Genomic DNA, 22,363 nt, shown 5'->3' with positions numbered 1-22,363 from the left:
TTTTTAATGTAAATCCTAGGGAAACAAGAAACTGTTTATTCAAAGACATTAACCCTCTTGTGTATCGTTTCGTACTATCGGGGGTTTGCTGCTTACAAGGTGTATTAAACCTTCTGACAAAATCTAAATTAGGTGTTCTATTATATAGAATTACCATCGTGAGTCCAAGCGTTTAAGATGAAGTCTTAATGTCACGGATTCACCTCGAAAATTAATCAAATCGCCCTCTTGATCAACTAGTTTCACTGTTATTTTATCTACAACGTTAACGATTACGGGAAAATAAATGACATTCTGAGGGGTTTCGATTATTTTAAAACCGGGTGGTACACTAGGAAAAAACTGATGTATTACATGAACTGGCGTACCATTTAGAAAAGACCCTTCAGCTATACTGCAATCGATATTTATAGCATTCACCTTAAAGATATCTGCGGGGTGATCAGACACTGTCAAAGTATTAGCCGGTATGTCCTGGTACTCAAACCCCAAAAGTTTTGCTATAGTTCCTTCTTCAAATTTCACATCTACAGATGAAATAAGATGTGTTCTAAGAGTGTTATTGTTTGCAGTTAACTCAAATGTCTTTTTGTCTCCAATGTCCTTTTTTATATAATTAGCTATATCTTCTATCTCGTAGCAACCTGGTGGTATTGTGATATATTCTTCATCAATAATAAACAAATTAGATCCGGACTCAATATTTGGAATTGAATTGAAAGTTTCAAAGTTGACTAGACCGATTACGTATTCGAAATTGTCGTCTAGATGTATAGGAGGGTTAAATTCCGCAGTGAGAGTTGCAGAATTACCGGTAAGAACAAAACTATAAGACATGATTCGTCAATATTAAAATTATAAATAAATCTCTTGAGTTCTATACACACTATTATAAAGGAATTCTAAACAGAGCTGACCACAATTCATTTGCTCATCAGCTTGATACCTCGTATAATTATACTTTATATCGTTCTTGAGTCCATCACTCTTGAAATACTTAACCAACTCCTTTGGAGGTTTTAAGTTCCCATAACTATCGAAGTATGTAATACTTTTCCCTTTTTTAGCATAACAAATCCAATGAGTTCCTTTGTTGACTGAATCATCCAGGTTCACTATACCACGCTCGTTCTTTTTAATTTTCTGTGGTAATTTATTTCTCATGAAAATACCTCGAAAATGTGGAATTTGTAATTTTTTTACGTATTTTAATAACTGAAAATTTGTTAGTGATTTTCGAGGTATTCCACTTAACAGTTTTTTGAATATGGTTTTAAGTAAAGTCCACATCCTGATTTGTATGGTTTCAGGTATAATCCGCTCCCTTCTTTACCAAGTGCTATAGCTTCCATTGTCTCGTTGTGTCTTTTCGCTTCTTCCAATTTTTGAGAAGCTGCTTTCGCATCGTTTACCGCTTTTGCAATACCAGCAGCTCCACCTCCTAATGCACCTAATGCCGATAAACCAGCAAACAGAGGTATCAGAGGCAAAAATCCACCTGATTTAGGAATAGGAATAATTCTCCTTTTGGGGGGTGAAACTTTGCCACTCTTTTTTGCAAGTGCTAGGGCATACTTGGCACTAGATTTTAAGTTTTTAAACTTTTGTCCGATGAGACCCTTTTTCACGTTTAAAATTGCTCTGTTTAGAGTTATCTTTCCACCTTTCAAACCTCGACCTGTTTTCCTTTTTCGCAGCCCCATTCCTAACTTTGTTTTCACATTCATAGCTCCGCTAATACCCAACGCTGCAATTTTTTCACCGATTCCCGAATCACTTGCCTTGAACCGTGCTAGTGCTTTTGATGCTAAGATTTTATCCGCTTCGTGTCTACTTTGTAAATCTTTTCTCTCGGCGTATGCTATGTCGTGCTCTTTACAAGCTTCATCTAAAGGATTTACACCCGTATCACCTCTTGTCAGTCTTTCCTTCAACTTGGTGCCAGGACCGCAGAAATTGAACCCGGGAATATGCAATTCAACGGGTAATTTGTTTATCAAAGTATTGACAATACCAGTTCCTCTTTTTTTGCTAGTTTTTGAACGAATGATGTGATGACTGTGGAAGTCGATCATTATATAACACTATCCCGCAACTGATAGACATTCACTTTTTATGTGCTTTAAGTACCAAAAAGATGCGTCTTGAAAAACAGTTACATTCGATAACCATTAAAGATTACGAATTTACAAAAAACACTTTCAGGAAACATGGTGACTTATTTCAGGGAAGTAGTAAAAGGGGTTTAGTTATTGGCCCATCAGGATGTGGAAAAACTAATGTGATGATATCTTTAATTGAAGATCGCAATGGATTGCGTTTTAAAAATTTGTATATTTATTCCAAGTCGTTGTATCAGCCAAAATATGAATATTTGAGAACACTTATGCAACCTCTTAAACAAATCGGTTTCTACGAGTCAGATAATGCCGAAAATATTATCGATCCAAGAGAAATTGAATCTAATTCATTGATTATTTTCGATGATATCGTTTGTTGTGATCAGAATATTGTTAAGGATTATTTTTGCTTTGGACGGCATAAAAACACTGATTGTTTTTATTTGTGTCAAACATATTCTTCTATACCTAAACAATTAATACGAGACAATGCGAACCTACTTATCATATTTCAACAAGATGTCACAAATTTGAAACATATTTATCAAGATCATATTAATGTCGATATGTCATTTAATCAGTTTAAAGACTTGTGTTCGCTCTGTTGGAAAGAACTGTACGAATTTTTAGTAGTGGATAAAGATTCAAATTTAAAGTGCGGTAGATACCGAAAGGGATTTGATACATTTATTTACCTATAAAAGGAACGGTTTTCAAAGTAACTTCACTTTACCTCCTCCTCCTCCTCCTCCAACATGGATGACGAACGTTTAAAAAGAGAGCTGGTTAAATCGAGAAAAGCAGTGAGAGAAAAATATCAGAGTCTAAAAAATGCAGAATTTGAGACGCAAGCTAGACTAGAGCAAACCTACAAACCACTAACACAACCTTTAGAACAATTAATTTCAGCTGTTCATGGTAAGAGTGAACCACTGGATATAATAACCGAAGGAAAAAAGGAAGAAGAAAGATCTTTTAATATCGAAAATGCAGCATCTGCAACTTCAACCCCAAGGAAAGAAAAAAAATTGAAAACTGGGAAAACTCCACTTTTACCTTTAAAGATGCCCTCCTTCTTTGATGAAAGCTTAACGTCAAAAAGTCAATTTCCTTCTTTTTTACGTTCAGTGGAGATTGGTGAAACTACACCATTTCAAGAAGAGTCTAACGAGAAATCATTGAATTTATCGGATATTTTAGAACAATCAAAGCTGTCAATACAACCAATAGTTAGTACTCCTGCTTACGAAGAGTGGCTAGAAACCTACCACGAACTACCAAGAACTTATATTGACGATAATATAAAAGACAAAAAACATACTTTCGATCATCAATTTGGTATAATTCACGACATTGAAACAGACAAGTTATTTTTAGGCTTAACTCAAAAACCTGTCGAACTTATCGGCAAAGATGTAAAAGTTGCAGGAATAACATATCCTGGAACAGTCGGATTACATGAACTATTGTTTAAAATAAATCCGATCGGCTACAAAAAGGAGGATTTGGATAATTATATGGATATATTGAAAAGGACTAACGCTTATAGAAGGAATCATGATCCCAATGATCAAGTTCAAGGTACTAAATCAACCAAATACATTACAATAATAGCACCATACTTGCAGGAAAAAGGTATCACGAAAACTAGAAGTATACAATCTTCCCAAACGAGTTTCAGTAGACCTACCCTTCCGCTCGTTAGGCCCCGAAATAAAAAGGGATCGGGATTAATTTTAAAAAATCACAAATCACAAACGGATTATGTATATTGGAATGATTTGAATGAACTCGTTGACAGGCTTCGTTTACTTATGGCTTCTACGACAGCAGGTCATACAGGTCATAATAACGAAATCATTTCTATTATAGAAGAACTTAAGGAAGCAGATGTTATTGTATAAAAAAGTACCTTTTTTTATTTGCATTTTATTTTCAAGATGACTGTCGATAAGTTTGGTCGACACATTTCAAAAAAAACAGTCGCCGAACATTTCGAAAAACACTTTGTTAAAAGTAACAAGTCTATTAACAAATTGGACATTGGTTTTAATATGAAAAAAATTGAAGAAAAGATGATAAACGAAATACTTTTACTAAAAAATGAGTTAAATGATACAATAAAAAATATGGATGATAAAAATCAACAGCTCACGGAAAAAATAACCATATCCACAAAGGAACTTGCAGAACTAAAAGATAAGGTGAACGAAGTGGATGGATTTTTGAACAAAGTCGATGAAGTGTCAAGATTTAACACTTTCGCGTTACGTAACAGGCTTCTGCAACTTGAAGCTGTTGTTTCCGAAATAAAAAGTGCTATTAAAAAGCGATAAGTTAGTGTTAGCTTAGTTATGGTACTCACATCAAAGGAAACTGTGGCTCACGAGTTACATAAACCTGCTAGGAAAAATTATAAAAGGCGAAGGGTAATTATTAAAGGGTTGCACGACTTGTGGCAAGCGGATCTCGTGGAAATGCAGCCGTATGTCAAATCAAATAGCGGATTTCGCTATATCCTGGTAGTTATAAACGCCTTTTCAAAATATGTTTGGGTAATGCCTTTAAAAAGTAAAAAAAGTAAAGATGTTACGTTAGCATTTGCAGCAATTCTAAGAAGATCCAAAAATCCTCCGAAAAATTTGCATACAGATCTTGGTACCGAATTCTACAACAGGGATTTCACCGAACTTGTGAAAAAATATGAAATTAATCATTACAGTACATTTTCTAACTTAAAAGCAAGCATCGTTGAAAGAGTAAATCGTACATTGAAGAATATGATATGGCGACAATTCACAATTCAAGGAAATTATAAATGGCTTGATATTTTAGAAAAAATTGTACAAAAATATAATAATACTGTTCACCGAACCACTGGCTACAAGCCTAACAGTGTCGATAATAAGAATGCCGAGGAAATTTTATCAAATTCCTACTCTCATCTAAAAACGGTGGATCCCAAAAAGCCAAAACTGAAAGTGCACGATTTTGTGAGGATTTCCAAACAGAGAGAAGCTTTCGATAAAGGTTACACTCCGAATTGGTCGACTGAAATATTCCAAATAGAAAAGATCCAGTTGACTAATCCCACCACGTACTTATTGAAAGATTACAACAATGAATACGTTCAGGGAGGATTCTATGAAGAGGAACTGCAGAAAGTTAAATATCCTGACGTTTACTTGGTTGAAAAGATTTTAAAACAAAAAGGAGATAAGGTTTATGTTAAATGGCTCGGTTTTAGTAACTCAAATAATTCTTGGATTTTGAAAAAGGATATTCTGTAACATTTTTTTTATTTACTAGAATTTTTAACCTCCGATAACATTAAATCTTTCGTTATAAATTTTCGTTCTATGTATATTTGAAAATATATGGACCATTTTTTCTTCACACAACTGAATTCTTCTTTGAAAGTGGATTCTGTTAATATGCACAGCTAGATAATCACTTTTTCTAGCCTCCCTGTAAGCAAAACTCCATACAACCAGTTTGAAGACTTTGTTCTTCTCGCAAAAAGACACTTTTTTCATTGTGTTATGATAAAAAGAAAATTACGGGGTTAATAACCTTATACAAATTTGTCTGTAGACAAGTTGGAACAAGTTGAAACAGTGGGAATGGGGGACACTTAACGACATAAACTGAAATAATTTCATAAGCGTTCAATAGTTAAAGAGAAGAACATGTGCGTCTTAAATATTAACGTAGTGTTATAGTGACAAAATGATTTCTCATAAAAGTGATGATGATTACGACTGTGCAACTTCTTCATCCCCGATTCGTTACGATCGTCAACTCGAAGAATGTATACAAAAGTTTGAAGATGCCGCTAGAAAAGAATCCTTCCATCTACTAAATGCATCATATTATACGGATTCATATCGAATCGAATGTGGTTTAAGTCCGGCGCGAACATTCAGTTCGGTTATTACATTATCTGAAACGACAAAAATTGGTAAAATATCATTCAGTGAATTTGAATGGATCACATTTTTAAATGTTCTGCACGAAAAGATGTGTGATTTTTTCAATGACCCTACGGTTTCGGGTGACGTGGTAACCTTTCCATGTGGTGATTTTATCGAAGTGAATCAAATGATTGGATTTACCAATACTGATGGTGATTTTGGAAAAGTATTGAAAATATCTAAATATTGTGTAAGTTTCTATTTAACAGAAAAAGATGTACATCAAATTTTTCACATTGATTTTCACCTTATTCGCCAACGGTTGGTCATATTGAATGATCTGCATTTTTGTACTTTTTATTACAATATAATAAATGTACTTAAACCTTGGTGCATCGCAAACAATGTTAATAGAAAACCACTATTAGAATTGTATAACTTAATTTGCGATAAATGTATGGGAAATATGCTACTAAGTAGTGCCCTTAAGGAATACCTATATTATTATTATGACAAAGTTGTGCAGGATTTAAATAGAGAATAAAATTTTTGTAGAAAATATAAAGCTTTTTTACTATATATCGTTTGCCCCTCCCCAATATGCTCTCATATTTAAATATTAACAATTTTCTAACTACCTCAGTATATTTATGTTACACGACTAAGATGAACACAACACAAAACTTGGTTGACTTTTTAATTGGAAGCAAAGATATTAAACAATTGAAAAGTGAAGAATTAAAATGTCTTCCGCTCGAGTATTTTTTGAAACAAGTAGACTGCATAGATCTTCTAAATATTTGGAGTAAGTTACCCTATGAATATACTAGCAATTATGAGCTACAAATAAGGCTGCCATGTTTCGTTCACTACAATCGACCTGAAGTTCACGTTCATATAGATGGTCCACCGTCATCGCAAAAGATGTGTCCATATTGTTTGCAGACTTTACGTTGTTACGTTTAAGTTTCGATTAGCGGGGATATTAAAATTAACTATAAAAATTAATATTTCCAGTTCAAAATGATTCAATAGAATGTAAGATTTATATTTCCTTTCATTAAAGACTAATTGACATAATCCCATGAAAATTATTTATATTTGTAACATAAAATATACCAATACTTTCTATTTAAAGGAAGACAGCATCTGCAAAGAGGTGTAAATAAAAATACAATCCGAGAATGATGCAATTAGTCCATATACAGGAGTCAGTACTTCTATCCGGGGAATGATTTAATAGAATGTAAGTTCTATATTTCCTAGCATTAAAGACTAATTTACATAATCCCATGAAAATGATTTATATTTGCAACATGAAACCACTTTATTTTTCCCGATGAAATATATCAATACTTTTAATTTAAAGGAAGATTGCATCCGCAGAGGTATAAATAATTCCATCTGGGAATATCGCAAAGTAGATTATTGCAGATAGTCAAACTTAAAGGTTCATAGTGTTTGAATTTACAGTGGTTAATGTGAGTGGAAGTAAAGGAGATTGTTGCAGACAGTCAAACTTGAAAGTTTTTACGGTGTTTGATTTTGCAGTGTTTAACGTAAGTGAAAGTTTTTTTAACTGTAAATGACTAAAGTCTTTAAATTTTAAAACAGAATGGATTTGGAAAAACTAAACCAAGTGTGTCTTGTAAAGAATGATAAAGCACTGGTTAAACTACAAGATTTAACAATTAATGAAAAATATTTGATCTATAAAGCTACACTTTCGAATACCAAATACGGTAAAAACATTTTATTACACTTGGAAACCACTGTGGTATTCCTCCCTCGAAGAGTGACTGAGACGTTTGAACCGCAGCTGCATAACTTTGTCGAAGGAAAATACGCCCTTGTCTTTAGGGGAACAAAAGACATAGGACATCCGAATCCGCTGATTTTATTCGAAATCTGTTTGGCTTGAAGAATTAGTAGCAGCAGCAGCAGCAGCAGCAGCAACAGAAAGGGTATTGTATCATGGATCCGGATAACTTGTTGAAAAAATCCTTAGATGTTATTACAGGTTTTAAAAAAATTAGACACCAAATTAATAAATTATGTAAGAGAAACCTAACTGTTTGGTTGAACCGAGTGCAAAAATTGATTATCCTTTGTAATAATTTAATCGGTAAAGGTGGTTTACCATATCGTATGCACCGCAAATTGCAGACAAATTTACATCAATTAAATGTAATTAAAAAACTACTTCGACTAAAACTAGAAAATATAGAGGGATTAAATCGAGAAACAAGTAATGTTGAAAGTAGGATTTCGTGGGAAAACGTGGTTTCATGTTTCAATCAAAATGTAACATCGAATGTTATTATTAATTTGACGCATAAGGATATAAATCAATTCTTAAACGATTCTTCTCTTTTATTTGAAACGAAGATAAAAGAGTTTTTAAAACAAAATCCAGTTATTAAGGTAGCTTCCACATTTTGTGGGGAGTTTATTAAAAAATCTGGGGATAAGGAAATAATTAACATTTTCTATTTTAATACAAACTATGCAATCATTGATGTGGGAACGAATTTACTTGGCTGGTTTCGCGAAAATATCCAAGATCAAGTATTAAACCAACTGTCAGAATTTCAGGAACGTGATTCAGGCTTTGCTTTACAAAAAATCGATTATTTAGAAATTAATATTAATAAATTTGAAATGGGTAGCGGTTCAACTTTTATCAAATTACCTAAAGAAATTTCAAAGAAACGGGCTTGCATTAATATTCAAAATGACGATCAAGCCTGTTTCTATTGGTCGATTGTTAGTGCTATTTATCCTGTTATAAATAACAATAATCGTATTACTTCATATCCACATTACAGCGCTGTTTTAAATACCACAAATTTAGAAATGCCTATGCCTTTAAACAAAATATATAAATTTGAAAAATTAAACGATATATCGGTAAATGTTTACGCTTTAGAAATGTCAACGGTACCGACAACATTCTATGCAGTAGTTCCAGTCAGATTAACACCTCAAAAACTAAACAAACATATTAATTTGCTTTTAATTCAGAACAAATATTATCCTAAATTAAATGACTATAATCCGGTTCCCACAGATGCAGTAGTAGAAGAAGAAGATACCAATATTATCTATCACTATTGCTGGATTAAAGATTTATCACGATTATTATCCAGTCAGTTAAACAAAAATAAACAACGTAAATTTATTTGTGATAGATGTTTAAATTATTTTTCCAACCATCAAAAATTATTAACACATGAAGTATTGTGCACTAAGTTGAATGACTGTCATATTTCGTTTCCCAAATACGACTTTATAGAGTTTAAAAATCATGTTTATCAACAAAAAGCCCCATTTGTTATTTATGCTGATTTCGAAAGTCAATTGGAAAACGTTTCTTTCTCGAATGATTTAGGTAAATATCAAAGACACATTCCTTTTAGTGTAGGATATTTCATCAAATGTGCATATAATGACTCTTTATCTCAGTTCAAAATGTTTCGAGGTACTAACTGTGTTGAATGGTTTGTTAATGAAATGATTGAACTGTCGAAATTTATTTATAATGAAACAAAGAAAAACACTCCAATGAACATCCAACTTGATTTATCAATGGCTAAAAGGTGTCACATTTGTGAAAAACCGTTTTCCCCTAAAGATGAAATTATTCGAGATCATGATCATTTCACGGGTATTTTCAGAGGATTTGCTCATTCAGTATGCAATTTAAATTTTCGTAAGCAGTTTGTGGTGCCGATAATTTTCCAGAATCTTTCCGGATACGATTCTCATTTTTTAATCAAACTTTTATGTAAAAAAGGATGTTTAAGTGTACTACCTATTAACAAAGAAAAATATATTTCATTCACCCATAATGTAACAGAAAATGACATTAAATTTCGCTATATTGATTCGTATAGATTTTTGGGGGCTTCTCTCGATGAACTTGCAAAATCGATGCAACCCGAAAATTTAAAACTTTTAAAAAGTCAATTTTTAGATGTGACGGAAGAAAAATTTAAACTCTTAACGTGTAAAGGTGTGTTTTGCTATGATTATATTGATAGTATTGATAAACTTGATGAAAAAACTTTACCATCCAAGGAATATTTCTATAATAAACTAGAAGATTCGCATATTGACGACGAAAAATATAGTCATGCATCGAAGGTATGGGATTCTTTTAATATTCAGACTTTGGGAGAATATTCAGATTTGTATTTAAAAACTGATGTTATACTTTTAGCTGATATTTTTGAACATTTCAGATTAAATTGTATTTCAACTCATAATCTCGATCCTTCATGGTATTTTACCATGCCCGGATATACTTGGGACTGTATGTTAAAGTACACTAAATGCAAGTTGGAGTTATTACACGATATCGATCAAATAATGTTTATTGAAAAAGGTATTCGTGGTGGCGTTTCTGTGTGTAGCAATAGATATTCAGAAGCAAACAACAAGTACATGTTTGACTATGATCCTGTAAAACCGTCTAAATACCTTCTTTACCTAGATGTGAACAATTTGTACGGAAAGGCAATGTGTGAACCTTTACCTTACGGAGGCTTCGAATGGATAGAAGATACCAATTTTGATGTATTAACTATTCCTGACGATTCCCCCGTAGGGTATATTTTGCAGGTAGATTTACAGTACCCAAATAAGTTACATGACACGCATAAGGACTTTCCTTTCGCACCTGAACATCTTAAAACGCCACAATCGAAATTACCCAAATTAATGACCACTCTGTTTCATAAACAAAATTATATTGTTCATTATAGGAATTTAAAGCAAATGTTAAAACATGGATTAGTTCCGACAAAAATTCACAAAATTTTAAAGTTTAACCAGTCACCATGGTTAAAATCTTATATTGAATTAAATAACGGGTTTCGAACACAAGCTCAATCAACTTTTGAAAAAAATTTATTCAAGCTGTTTAATAACGCGGTGTTTGGGAAAACGATGGAAAATATTCGAAAGCACCGCGTAGTTAAAATTGTTAAATCTTGGGAAGGACGTTATGGTGCAAAAAATTTTATTTCTAGTCCTAGGTTTCATAGCAGATTAATTCTAGATGAAAACCTTGTTATTATTGAACTGAAAAAGTCTTCAATCTGTTTCAATAAACCACTGTACATAGGCATGGCAATTTTAGACTTGTCTAAAATATACATGTACGATTTTCATTATGAGTACATGCTACCGAAAATGGGAGTTGATCGGTGCAAGCTCATGTACATGGACACCGACAGTTTTATTTACGAACTCTGTTGTAATGACGTTTATGAAGAAATCATAAAGAGAGATCTAACGAAATTTGATACTTCCGATTATCCTACCAACAATCCATACAATATCCCTCCGACAAATAAAAAAGTCTTAGGACTAATGAAGGATGAAGCTAATGGAAAAATTATTTCTCATTTTGTTGGACTCAGGTCAAAAATGTACAGTTTTAAAATTCAAGATGGAAAGGTTACCAAAAAAGCGAAAGGAGTGAAACATACTATTGTCCGTAACAAATTAACTTTTAACGATTACGTCGAATGCTTAAAAAATTTTAAAATCACTTCGGTAACCCAACGGTCTATTCGTTCCTATAATCATGAAATTTATAGCGTTGAACAAAATAAAATTGCTTTAAATCCTTATGATGACAAACGACAAATTTTATCAAACAGCTTTGATACTCTACCTTACGGACACTATAGCCTCAGTAACATACGTCACGGACAGCCTTAGTTTAAAGTTCACTTATATATATTGCAAAATTTCTAGATTATATTAATGTTACGTTTGTATTATGTGCTAATAAAAATTAAGAGAGCATTTTTTCGTTTACTTACCTTGAGCACCCACTCCACGCTCCAGTCACTCTACAGAAGTTCCCCAAGTACGGACCTGTCTCAAGGCGCTCAACCCGGACCTGTACCGACACGCCCACTCCACAGGGAGAGATGGTAACGTAACTTCCTTGACGTAACGACATACCTTTTGCCATAAGACTCCATGTTAATTTTGTCGTAACGACAAACACAGTTTCCGCAATTCACCACCTAATCACCTAATAACACAAATAACGTTCACGGTGCGAAAACTCTAAAAACAACCAACAGTTTTCGCAATGTACCTTTAAAGAATGAAATAACGGAAAGACAAAAATAACGTTACACGAGAGAGATGGAGATACGCTTAACGTCAACTTTAACGTAACGACAAAGTTTTTCCCATAAGACTCCATGTTAATTTTGTCGTAACGACAAATACAGTTTTCGTAATGCACCACTAAATCAATAAATCACTAAAATAACGTTAACGGTGCGAAAACTCTATAAAAACAACCAATAGTTTTCGCAGTGCACATAAATAAAGGAACGACAAAAATAACGTTACAGGAGAGAGATGGAGATACGTTTAACGTCAACTTTAGCGTAACGACAAAGTTTTTCCCATAAGACTCCATGTTAATTTTGTCGTAACGACAAATACAGTTTTCGCAATACACCGCTAAATCAATAAACCACTAAAATAACGTTAACGGCGCGAAAACTCCCCCATTTTCCCCATACGTTAATTTAACGGAACGACAAATATAACGTTAACGGAGCAAAAATAACGTTAGCGGATGTGCGAAAACGGCACATTTGATCTGTAACCCCCCTAGCTCAACTACTGATGCAATTATGATGTGTTTTGTCATCTTAAAGATCTGGTCGAGCTTATTAATTTAACACTCTGTTTAAAACATTTGGTCGTCATTTGTCGAAGTTATTGAGCTTCGAATTTAGAACAATCACACATTTTGAGTGTTTGAGCACATAAAGCATTATTTTTTTTGGAAATTCAACAAGATGCAATCATGATGTGTTTTGTCATCTTAAAGATCTGGTCGAGCTGATTAATTTGACACTCTGTTTAAGACATTTGGTCGCCATTTGTCGAAGTTATCGAGATTCATAATTTGAAAAGTCTCAAAAGTTGTGTGTTTAAGCAGATAAAGTGCTATTTTTCTTAGAAATTCAACAAGATGCAATTATGATGTGTTTTGTAATCTTAAAGATCTTGTCGAGCTGATTAATTTGACACTCTGTTTAAGACATTTGGTCGTCATTTGTCGAAGTTATCGAGATTCATAATTTGAAAAGTCTCAAAAGTTGTGTGTTTGAGCAGATAAAGTGCTATTTTTCTTGGAAATTCAACAAGATGCAATCATGATGTGTTTTGTCATCTTAAAGATCTCGTCGAGCTGATTAATTTGACATTCTGTTTAAGACATTTGGTCGTCATTTGTCGAAGTTATCGAGATTCATAATTTGAAAAGTCACAAAGTTGGTGGGTTTGAGCAGATAAAGTGCTATTTTTCTTGGAAATTCAACAAGATGCAATTATGATGTGTTTTGTAATCTTAAAGATCTTGTCGAGCTGATTAATTTGACACTCTGTTTAAGACATTTGGTCGTCATTTGTCGAAGTTATCGAGATTCATAATTTGAAAAGTCTCAAAAGTTGTGTGTTTGAGCAGATAAAGTGCTATTTTTCTTGGAAATTCAACAAGATGCAATCATGATGTGTTTTGTCATCTTAAAGATCTCGTCGAGCTGATTAATTTGACATTCTGTTTAAGACATTTGGTCGTCATTTGTCGAAGTTATCGAGATTCAAAATTTGAAAAGTCACAAAAGTTGTGTGTTTAAGCAGATAAAATGCTATATTTCTTGGAAATTCAACAAGATGCAATTATAATGTGTTTTGTCATCTTAAAGATCTCGTCGAGCTGATTAATTTGACACTCTGTTTAAAACATTTGGTCGTCATATGTCGAAGTTATTGAGCTTCGAATTTAGAACAATCACACATTTTGAGTGTTTGAGCACTTAAAGCATTATTTTTTTGGAAATTCAACAAGATGCAATTATGATGTGTTTTGTCATCTTAAAGATCTGGTCGAGCTGATTAATTTGACACTCTGTTTAAAACATTTGGTCGTCATTTGTCGAAGTTATCGAGATTCATAATTTGAAAAGTCTCAAAAGTTGTGTGTTTGAGCAGATAAAGTGCTATTTTTCTTGGAAATTCAACAAGATGCAATCATGATGTATTTTGTCATCTTAAAGATCTCGTCGAGCTGATTAATTTGACACTCTGTTTAAAACATTTGGTCGTCATTTGTCGAAGTTAACGAACTTCAAATTTAGAACAATCACACATTTTGAGTGTTTGAGCACATAAAGCATTATTTTTTTTGGAAATTCAACAAGATGCTATCATGATGTGTTTTGTCATCTTAAAGATCTGGTCGAGCTGATTAATTTGACACTCTGTTTAAGACATTTGGTCGTCATTTGTCGAAGTTATTGAGCTTCGAATTTAGAACAATCACACATTTTGAGTGTTTGAGCACATAAAGCATTATTTTTTTGGAAATTCAACAAGATGCAATTATGATGTGTTTAGTCATCTTAAAGATCTCGTCGAGCTGATTAATTTGACATTCTGTTTAAGACATTTGGTCGTCATTTGTAGAAGTTATCGAGATTCAAAATTTGAAAAGACACAAAAGTTGTGTGTTTAAGCAGATAAAGTGCTATTTTTCTTAGAAATTCAACAAGATGCAATTATGATGTGTTTTGTCATCTTAAAGATCTTGTCGAGCTGATTAATTTGACACTCTGTTTAAGACATTTGGTCGTCATTTGTCGAAGTTATCGAGATTCATAATTTGAAAAGTCACAAAGTTGGTGGGTTTGAGCAGATAAAGTGCTATTTTTCTTGGAAATTCAACAAGATGCAATTATGATGTGTTTAGTCATCTTAAAGATCTCGTCGAACTGATTAATTTGACACTCTGTTTAAAACATTTGGTCGTCATTTGTCGAAGTTATCGAGATTCATAATTTGAAAAGTCTCAAAAGTTGTGTGTTTGAGCAGATAAAGTGCTATTTTTCTTGGAAATTCAACAAGATGCAATTATGATGTGTTTAGTCATCTTAAAGATCTCGTCGAGCTGATTAATTTGACACTCTGTTTAAAACATTTGGTCGTCATTTGTCGAAGTTATCGAACTTCAAATTTAGAACAATCACACATTTTGAGTGTTTGAGCACATAAAGCATTATTTTTTTGGAAATTCAACAAGATGCAATTATGATGTGTTTTGTCATCTTAAAGATCTCGTCGAGCTGATTAATTTGACACTCTGTTTAAGACATTTGGTCGCCATTTGTCGAAGTTATCGAGATTCATAATTTGAAAAGTCTCAAAAGTTGTGTGTTTGAGCAGATAAAGTGCTATTTTTCTTGGAAATTCAACAAGATGCAATCATGATGTGTTTTGTCATCTTAAAGATCTCGTCGAGCTGATTAATTTGACATTCTGTTTAAGACATTTGGTCGTCATTTGTCGAAGTTATCGAGATTCAAAATTTGAAAAGTCTCAAAAGTTGTGTGTTTGAGCAGATAAAGTGCTATTTTTCTTGGAAATTCAACAAGATGCAATCATGATGTGTTTTGTCATCTTAAAGATCTCGTCGAGCTGATTAATTTGACACTCTGTTTAAGACATTTGGTCGCCATTTGTCGAAGTTATCGAGATTCAAAATTTGAAAAGTCACAAAGTTTGTGGGTTTGAGCAGATAAAGTGCTATTTTTCTTGGAAATTCAACAAGATGCAATCATGATGTGTTTTGTCATCTTAAAGATCTGGTCGAGCTGATTAATTTGACACTCTGTTTAAGACATTTGGTCGCCATTTGTCGAAGTTATCGAGATTCATAATTTGAAAAGTCTCAAAAGTTGTGTGTTTGAGCAGATAAAGTGCTATTTTTCTTGGAAATTCAACAAGATGCAATCATGATGTGTTTTGTCATCTTAAAGATCTCGTCGAGCTGATTAATTTGACACTCTGTTTAAGACATTTGGTCGCCATTTGTCGAAGTTATCGAGATTCATAATTTGAAAAGTCTCAAAAGTTGTGTGTTTGAGCAGATAAAGTGCTATTTTTCTTGGAAATTCAACAAGATGCAATCATGATGTGTTTTGTCATCGTAAAGATCTCGTCGAGCTGATTAATTTGACACTCTGTTTAAGACATTTGGTCGCCATTTGTCGAAGTTATCGAGATTCATAATTTGAAAAGTCTCAAAAGTTGTGTGTTTGAGCAGATAAAGTGCTATTTTTCTTGGAAATTCAACAAGATGCAATCATGATGTGTTTTGTCATCTTAAAGATCTCGTCGAGCTGATTAATTTGACACTCTGTTTGAGACATTTGGTCGCCATTTGTCGAAGTTATCGAGATTCATAATTTGAAAAGTCTCAAAAGTTGTGTGTTTGAGCAGATAAAGTGCTATTTTTCTTGGAAATTCAACAAGATGCAATCATGATGTGTTTTGTCATCTTAAAGATCTCGTCGAGCTGATTAATTTGACATTCTGTTTAAGACATTTGGTCGTCATTTGTCGAAGTTATCGAGATTCATAATTTGAAAAGTCTCAAAAGTTGTGTGTTTGAGCAGATAAAGTGCTATTTTTCTTGGAAATTCAACAAGATGCAATTATGATGTGTTTAGTCATCTTAAAGATCTCGTCGAGCTGATTAATTTGACATTCTGTTTAAGACATTTGGTCGTGATTTGTCGAAGTTATCGAGATTCAAAATTTGAAAAGTCACAAAAGTTGTGTGTTTAAGCAGATAAAGTGCTATTTTTCTTGGAAATTCAACAAGATGCAATTATGATGTGTTTTGTCATCTTAAAGATCTCGTCGAACTGATTAATTTGACACTCTGTTTAAGACATTTGGTCGTCATTTGTCGAAGTTATCGAGATTCATAATTTGAAAAGTCACAAAGTTGGTGGGTTTGAGCAGATAAAGTGCTATTTTTCTTGGAAATTCAACAAGATGCAATCATGATGTGTTTTGTCATCTTAAAGATCTGGTCGAGCTGATTAATTTGACACTCTGTTTAAGACATTTGGTCGTCATTTGTCGAAGTTATCGAGATTCAAAATTTGAAAAGTCACAAAGTTTGTGGGTTTGAGCAGATAAAGTGCTATTTTTCTTGGAAATTCAACAAGATGCAATCATGATGTGTTTTGTCATCTTAAAGATCTGGTCGAGCTGATTAATTTGACACTCTGTTTAAGACATTTGGTCGTCATTTGTCGAAGTTATCGAGATTCAAAATTTGAAAAGTCACAAAGTTTGTGGGTTTGAGCAGATAAAGTGCTATTTTTCTTGGAAATTCAACAAGATGCAATCATGATGTGTTTTGTCATCTTAAAGATCTGGTCGAGCTGATTAATTTGACACTCTGTTTAAGACATTTGGTCGTCATTTGTCGAAGTTATCGAGATTCAAAATTTGAAAAGTCACAAAGTTTGTGGGTTTGAGCAGATAAAGTGCTATTTTTCTTGGAAATTCAACAAGATGCAATCATGATGTGTTTTGTCATCTTAAAGATCTGGTCGAGCTGATTAATTTGACACTCTGTTTAAGACATTTGGTCGTCATTTGTCGAAGTTATCGAGATTCATAATTTGAAAAGTCTCAAAAGTTGTGTGTTTGAGCAGATAAAGTGCTATTTTTCTTGGAAATTCAACAAGATGCAATCATGATGTGTTTTGTCATCTTAAAGATCTCGTCGAGCTGATTAATTTGACATTCTGTTTAAGACATTTGGTCGTCATTTGTCGAAGTTATCGAGATTCAAAATTTGAAAAGTCACAAAGTTTGTGGGTTTGAGCAGATAAAGTGCTATTTTTCTTGGAAATTCAACAAGATGCAATTATGATGTGTTTTGTAATCTTAAAGATCTTGTCGAGCTGCTTAATTTGACACTCTGTTTAAGACATTTGGTCGTCATTTGTCGAAGTTATCGAGATTCATAATTTGAAAAGTCTCAAAAGTTGTGTGTTTGAGCAGATAAAGTGCTATTTTTCTTGGAAATTCAACAAGATGCAATCATGATGTGTTTTGTCATCTTAAAGATCTCGTCGAGCTGATTAATTTGACATTCTGTTTAAGACATTTGGTCGTCATTTGTCGAAGTTATCGAGATTCAAAATTTGAAAAGTCACAAAGTTTGTGGGTTTGAGCAGATAAAGTGCTATTTTTCTTGGAAATTCAACAAGATGCAATTATGATGTGTTTTGTAATCTTAAAGATCTCGTCGAGCTGATTAATTTGACACTCTGTTTAAGACATTTGGTCGTCATTTGTCGAAGTTATCGAGATTCATAATTTGAAAAGTCTCAAAAGTTGTGTGTTTGAGCAGATAAAGTGCTATTTTTCTTGGAAATTCAACAAGATGCAATCATGATGTGTTTTGTCATCTTAAAGATCTCGTCGAGCTGATTAATTTGACATTCTGTTTAAGACATTTGGTCGTCATTTGTCGAAGTTATCGAGATTCATAATTTGAAAAGTCTCAAAAGTTGTGTGTTTGAGCAGATAAAGTGCTATATTTCTTGGAAATTCAACAAGATGCAATTATAATGTGTTTTGTCATCTTAAAGATCTCGTCGAGCTGATTAATTTGACACTCTGTTTAAAACATTTGGTCGTCATTTGTCGAAGTTATTGAGCTTCGAATTTAGAACAATCACAGATTTTGAGTGTTTGAGCACATAAAGCATTATTTTTTTGGAAATTCAACAAGATGCAATTATGATGTGTTTAGTCATCTTAAAGATCTCGTCGAGCTGATTAATTTGACACTCTGTTTAAAACATTTGGTCGTCATTTGTCGAAGTTATTGAGCTTCGAATTTAGAACAATCACATATTTTGAGTGTTTGAGCACATAAAGCATTATTTTTTTGGAAATTCAACAAGATGCATTATGATGTGTTTAGTCATCTTAAAGATCTCGTCGAGCTGATTAATTTGACATTCTGTTTAAGACATTTGGTCGTGATTTGTCGAAGTTATCGAGATTCAAAATTTGAAAAGTCACAAAAGTTGTGTGTTTAAGCAGATAAAGTGCTATTTTTCTTGGAAATTCAACAAGATGCAATTATGATGTGTTTTGTCATCTTAAAGATCTCGTCGAACTGATTAATTTGACACTCTGTTTAAGACATTTGGTCGTCATTTGTCGAAGTTATCGAGATTCATAATTTGAAAAGTCACAAAGTTGGTGGGTTTGAGCAGATAAAGTGCTATTTTTCTTGGAAATTCAACAAGATGCAATTATGATGTGTTTAGTCATCTTAAAGATCTCGTCGAACTGATTAATTTGACACTCTGTTTAAAACATTTGGTCGTCATTTGTCGAAGTTATTGAGCTTCGAATTTAGAACAATCACACATTTTGAGTGTTTGAGCACATAAAGCATTATTTTTTTGGAAATTCAACAAGATGCAATTATGATGTGTTTAGTCATCTTAAAGATCTCGTCGAGCTGATTAATTTGACACTCTGTTTAAGACATTTGGTCGTCATTTGTCGAAGTTATCGAGATTCATAATTTGAAAAGTCTCAAAAGTTGTGTGTTTGAGCAGATAAAGTGCTATTTTTCTTGGAAATTCAACAAGATGCAATCATGATGTGTTTTGTCATCTTAAAGATCTCGTCGAGCTGATTAATTTGACACTCTGTTTAAGACATTTGGTCGTCATTTGTCGAAGTTATCGAGATTCATAATTTGAAAAGTCTCAAAAGTTGTGTGTTTGAGCAGATAAAGTGCTATTTTTCTTGGAAATTCAACAAGATGCAATCATGATGTGTTTTGTCATCTTAAAGATCTCGTCGAGCTGATTAATTTGACATTCTGTTTAAGACATTTGGTCGTCATTTGTCGAAGTTATCGAGATTCAAAATTTGAAAAGTCACAAAGTTTGTGGGTTTGAGCAGATAAAGTGCTATTTTTCTTGGAAATTCAACAAGATGCAATCATGATGTGTTTTGTCATCTTAAAGATCTGGTCGAGCTGATTAATTTGACACTCTGTTTAAGACATTTGGTCGTCATTTGTCGAAGTTATCGAGATTCATAATTTGAAAAGTCTCAAAAGTTGTGTGTTTGAGCAGATAAAGTGCTATTTTTCTTGGAAATTCAACAAGATGCAATCATGATGTGTTTTGTCATCTTAAAGATCTGGTCGAGCTGATTAATTTGACACTCTGTTTAAGACATTTGGTCGTCATTTGTCGAAGTTATCGAGATTCAAAATTTGAAAAGTCACAAAGTTTGTGGGTTTGAGCAGATAAAGTGCTATTTTTCTTGGAAATTCAACAAGATGCAATCATGATGTGTTTTGTCATCTTAAAGATCTGGTCGAGCTGATTAATTTGACACTCTGTTTAAGACATTTGGTCGTCATTTGTCGAAGTTATCGAGATTCATAATTTGAAAAGTCTCAAAAGTTGTGTGTTTGAGCAGATAAAGTGCTATTTTTCTTGGAAATTCAACAAGATGCAATCATGATGTGTTTTGTTATCTTAAAGATCTCGTCGAGCTGATTAATTTGACATTCTGTTTAAGACATTTGGTCGTCATTTGTCGAAGTTATCGAGATTCAAAATTTGAAAAGTCACAAAGTTTGTGGGTTTGAGCAGATAAAGTGCTATTTTTCTTGGAAATTCAACAAGATGCAATTATGATGTGTTTTGTAATCTTAAAGATCTTGTCGAGCTGATTAATTTGACACTCTGTTTAAGACATTTGGTCGTCATTTGTCGAAGTTATCGAGATTCATAATTTGAAAAGTCTCAAAAGTTGTGTGTTTGAGCAGATAAAGTGCTATTTTTCTTGGAAATTCAACAAGATGCAATCATGATGTGTTTTGTCATCTTAAAGATCTCGTCGAGCTGATTAATTTGACATTCTGTTTAAGACATTTGGTCGTCATTTGTCGAAGTTATCGAGATTCAAAATTTGAAAAGTCACAAAAGTTGTGTGTTTAAGCAGATAAAATGCTATATTTCTTGGAAATTCAACAAGATGCAATTATAATGTGTTTTGTCATCTTAAAGATCTCGTCGAGCTGAATAATTTGACACTCTGTTTAAAACATTTGGTCGTCATTTGTCGAAGTTATTGAGCTTCGAATTTAGAACAATCACAGATTTTGAGTGTTTGAGCACATAAAGCATTATTTTTTTGGAAATTCAACAAGATGCAATTATGATATGTTTAGTCATCTTAAAGATCTCGTCGAGCTGATTAATTTGACACTCTGTTTAAAACATTTGGTCGTCATTTGTCGAAGTTATTGAGCTTCGAATTTAGAACAATCACATATTTTGAGTGTTTGAGCACATAAAGCATTATTTTTTTGGAAATTCAACAAGATGCAATTATGATGTGTTTAGTCATCTTAAAGATCTCGACGAGCTGATTAATTTGACACTCTGTTTAAAACATTTGGTCGTCATTTGTCGAAGTTACCGAACTTCAAATTTAGAACAATCACACATTTTGAGTGTTTGAGCACATAAAGCATTATTTTTTTTGGAAATTCAATAAGATGCAATCATGATGTGTTTTGCCATCTTAAAGATCTGGTCGAGCTGATTAATTTGACACTCCGTTTAAGACATTTGGTCGCCATTTGTCGAAGTTATCGAGATTCAAAATTTGAAAAGTCACAAAAGTTGTTTGTTTAAGCAGATAAAGTGCTATTTTTCTTGGAAATTCAACAAGATGCAATTATGATGTGTTTTGTCATCTTAAAGATCTCGTCGAGCTGATTAATTTGACACTCTGTTTAAAACATTTGGTCGTCATTTGTCGAAATTATTGAGCTTCGAATTTAGAACAATCACACATTTTGAGTGTTTGAGCACATAAAGCATTATTTTGTTTGGAAATTCAACAAGATGCAATCATGATGTGTTTTGTCATCTTAAAGATCTGGTCGAGCTGATTAATTTGACACTCTGTTTAAGACATTTGGTCGCCATTTGTCGAAGTTATCGAGATTCATAATTTGAAAAGTCACAAAGTTGGTGGGTTTGAGCAGATAAAATGCTATTTTTCTTGGAAATTCAACAAGATGCAATTATGATGTGTTTTGTAATCTTAAATATCTTGTCGAGCTGATGAATTTGACACTCTGTTTAAGACATTTGGTCGTCATTTGTCGAAGTTATCGAGATTCATAATTTGAAAAGTCTCAAAAGTTGTGTGTTTGAGCAGATAAAGTGCTATTTTTCTTGGAAATTCAACAAGATGCAATCATGATGTGTTTTATCATCTTAAAGATCTCGTCGAGCTAATTAATTTGACACTCTGTTTAAAACATTTGGTCGTCATTTGTCGAAGTTATTGAGCTTCGAATTTAGAACAATCACACATTTTGAGTGTTTGAGCACATAAAGCATTATTTTTTTGGAAATTCAA

The 22,363-nt window shown here is 33.0% G+C and overlaps 1 protein-coding gene across 1 annotated transcript; it reads left to right on the top strand.

Moving 5' to 3' along the window:
* Nucleotides 1–7,483: 7,483 nt before the first annotated feature.
* LOC136349754 (uncharacterized) lies at nucleotides 7,484–11,764 on the top strand. The gene is made up of 2 exons (XM_066301480.1): nucleotides 7,484–7,593; nucleotides 7,649–11,764. Exon 2 carries the CDS (start codon nucleotides 8,009–8,011, stop codon nucleotides 11,762–11,764), a length of 3,756 nt encoding a protein of 1,251 aa, XP_066157577.1. The 5' UTR covers nucleotides 7,484–7,593; nucleotides 7,649–8,008.
* Nucleotides 11,765–22,363: the final 10,599 nt, after the last annotated feature.

Source organism: Euwallacea fornicatus, unplaced genomic scaffold (genome assembly GCF_040115645.1).
Source record: "Euwallacea fornicatus isolate EFF26 unplaced genomic scaffold, ASM4011564v1 scaffold_54, whole genome shotgun sequence".
In the NCBI taxonomy this organism is placed as follows: domain Eukaryota; kingdom Metazoa; phylum Arthropoda; class Insecta; order Coleoptera; family Curculionidae; genus Euwallacea; species Euwallacea fornicatus.
Note: the sequence above shows the minus strand (reverse complement) of the source record. Positions and strands in the feature narration are given on the sequence as shown.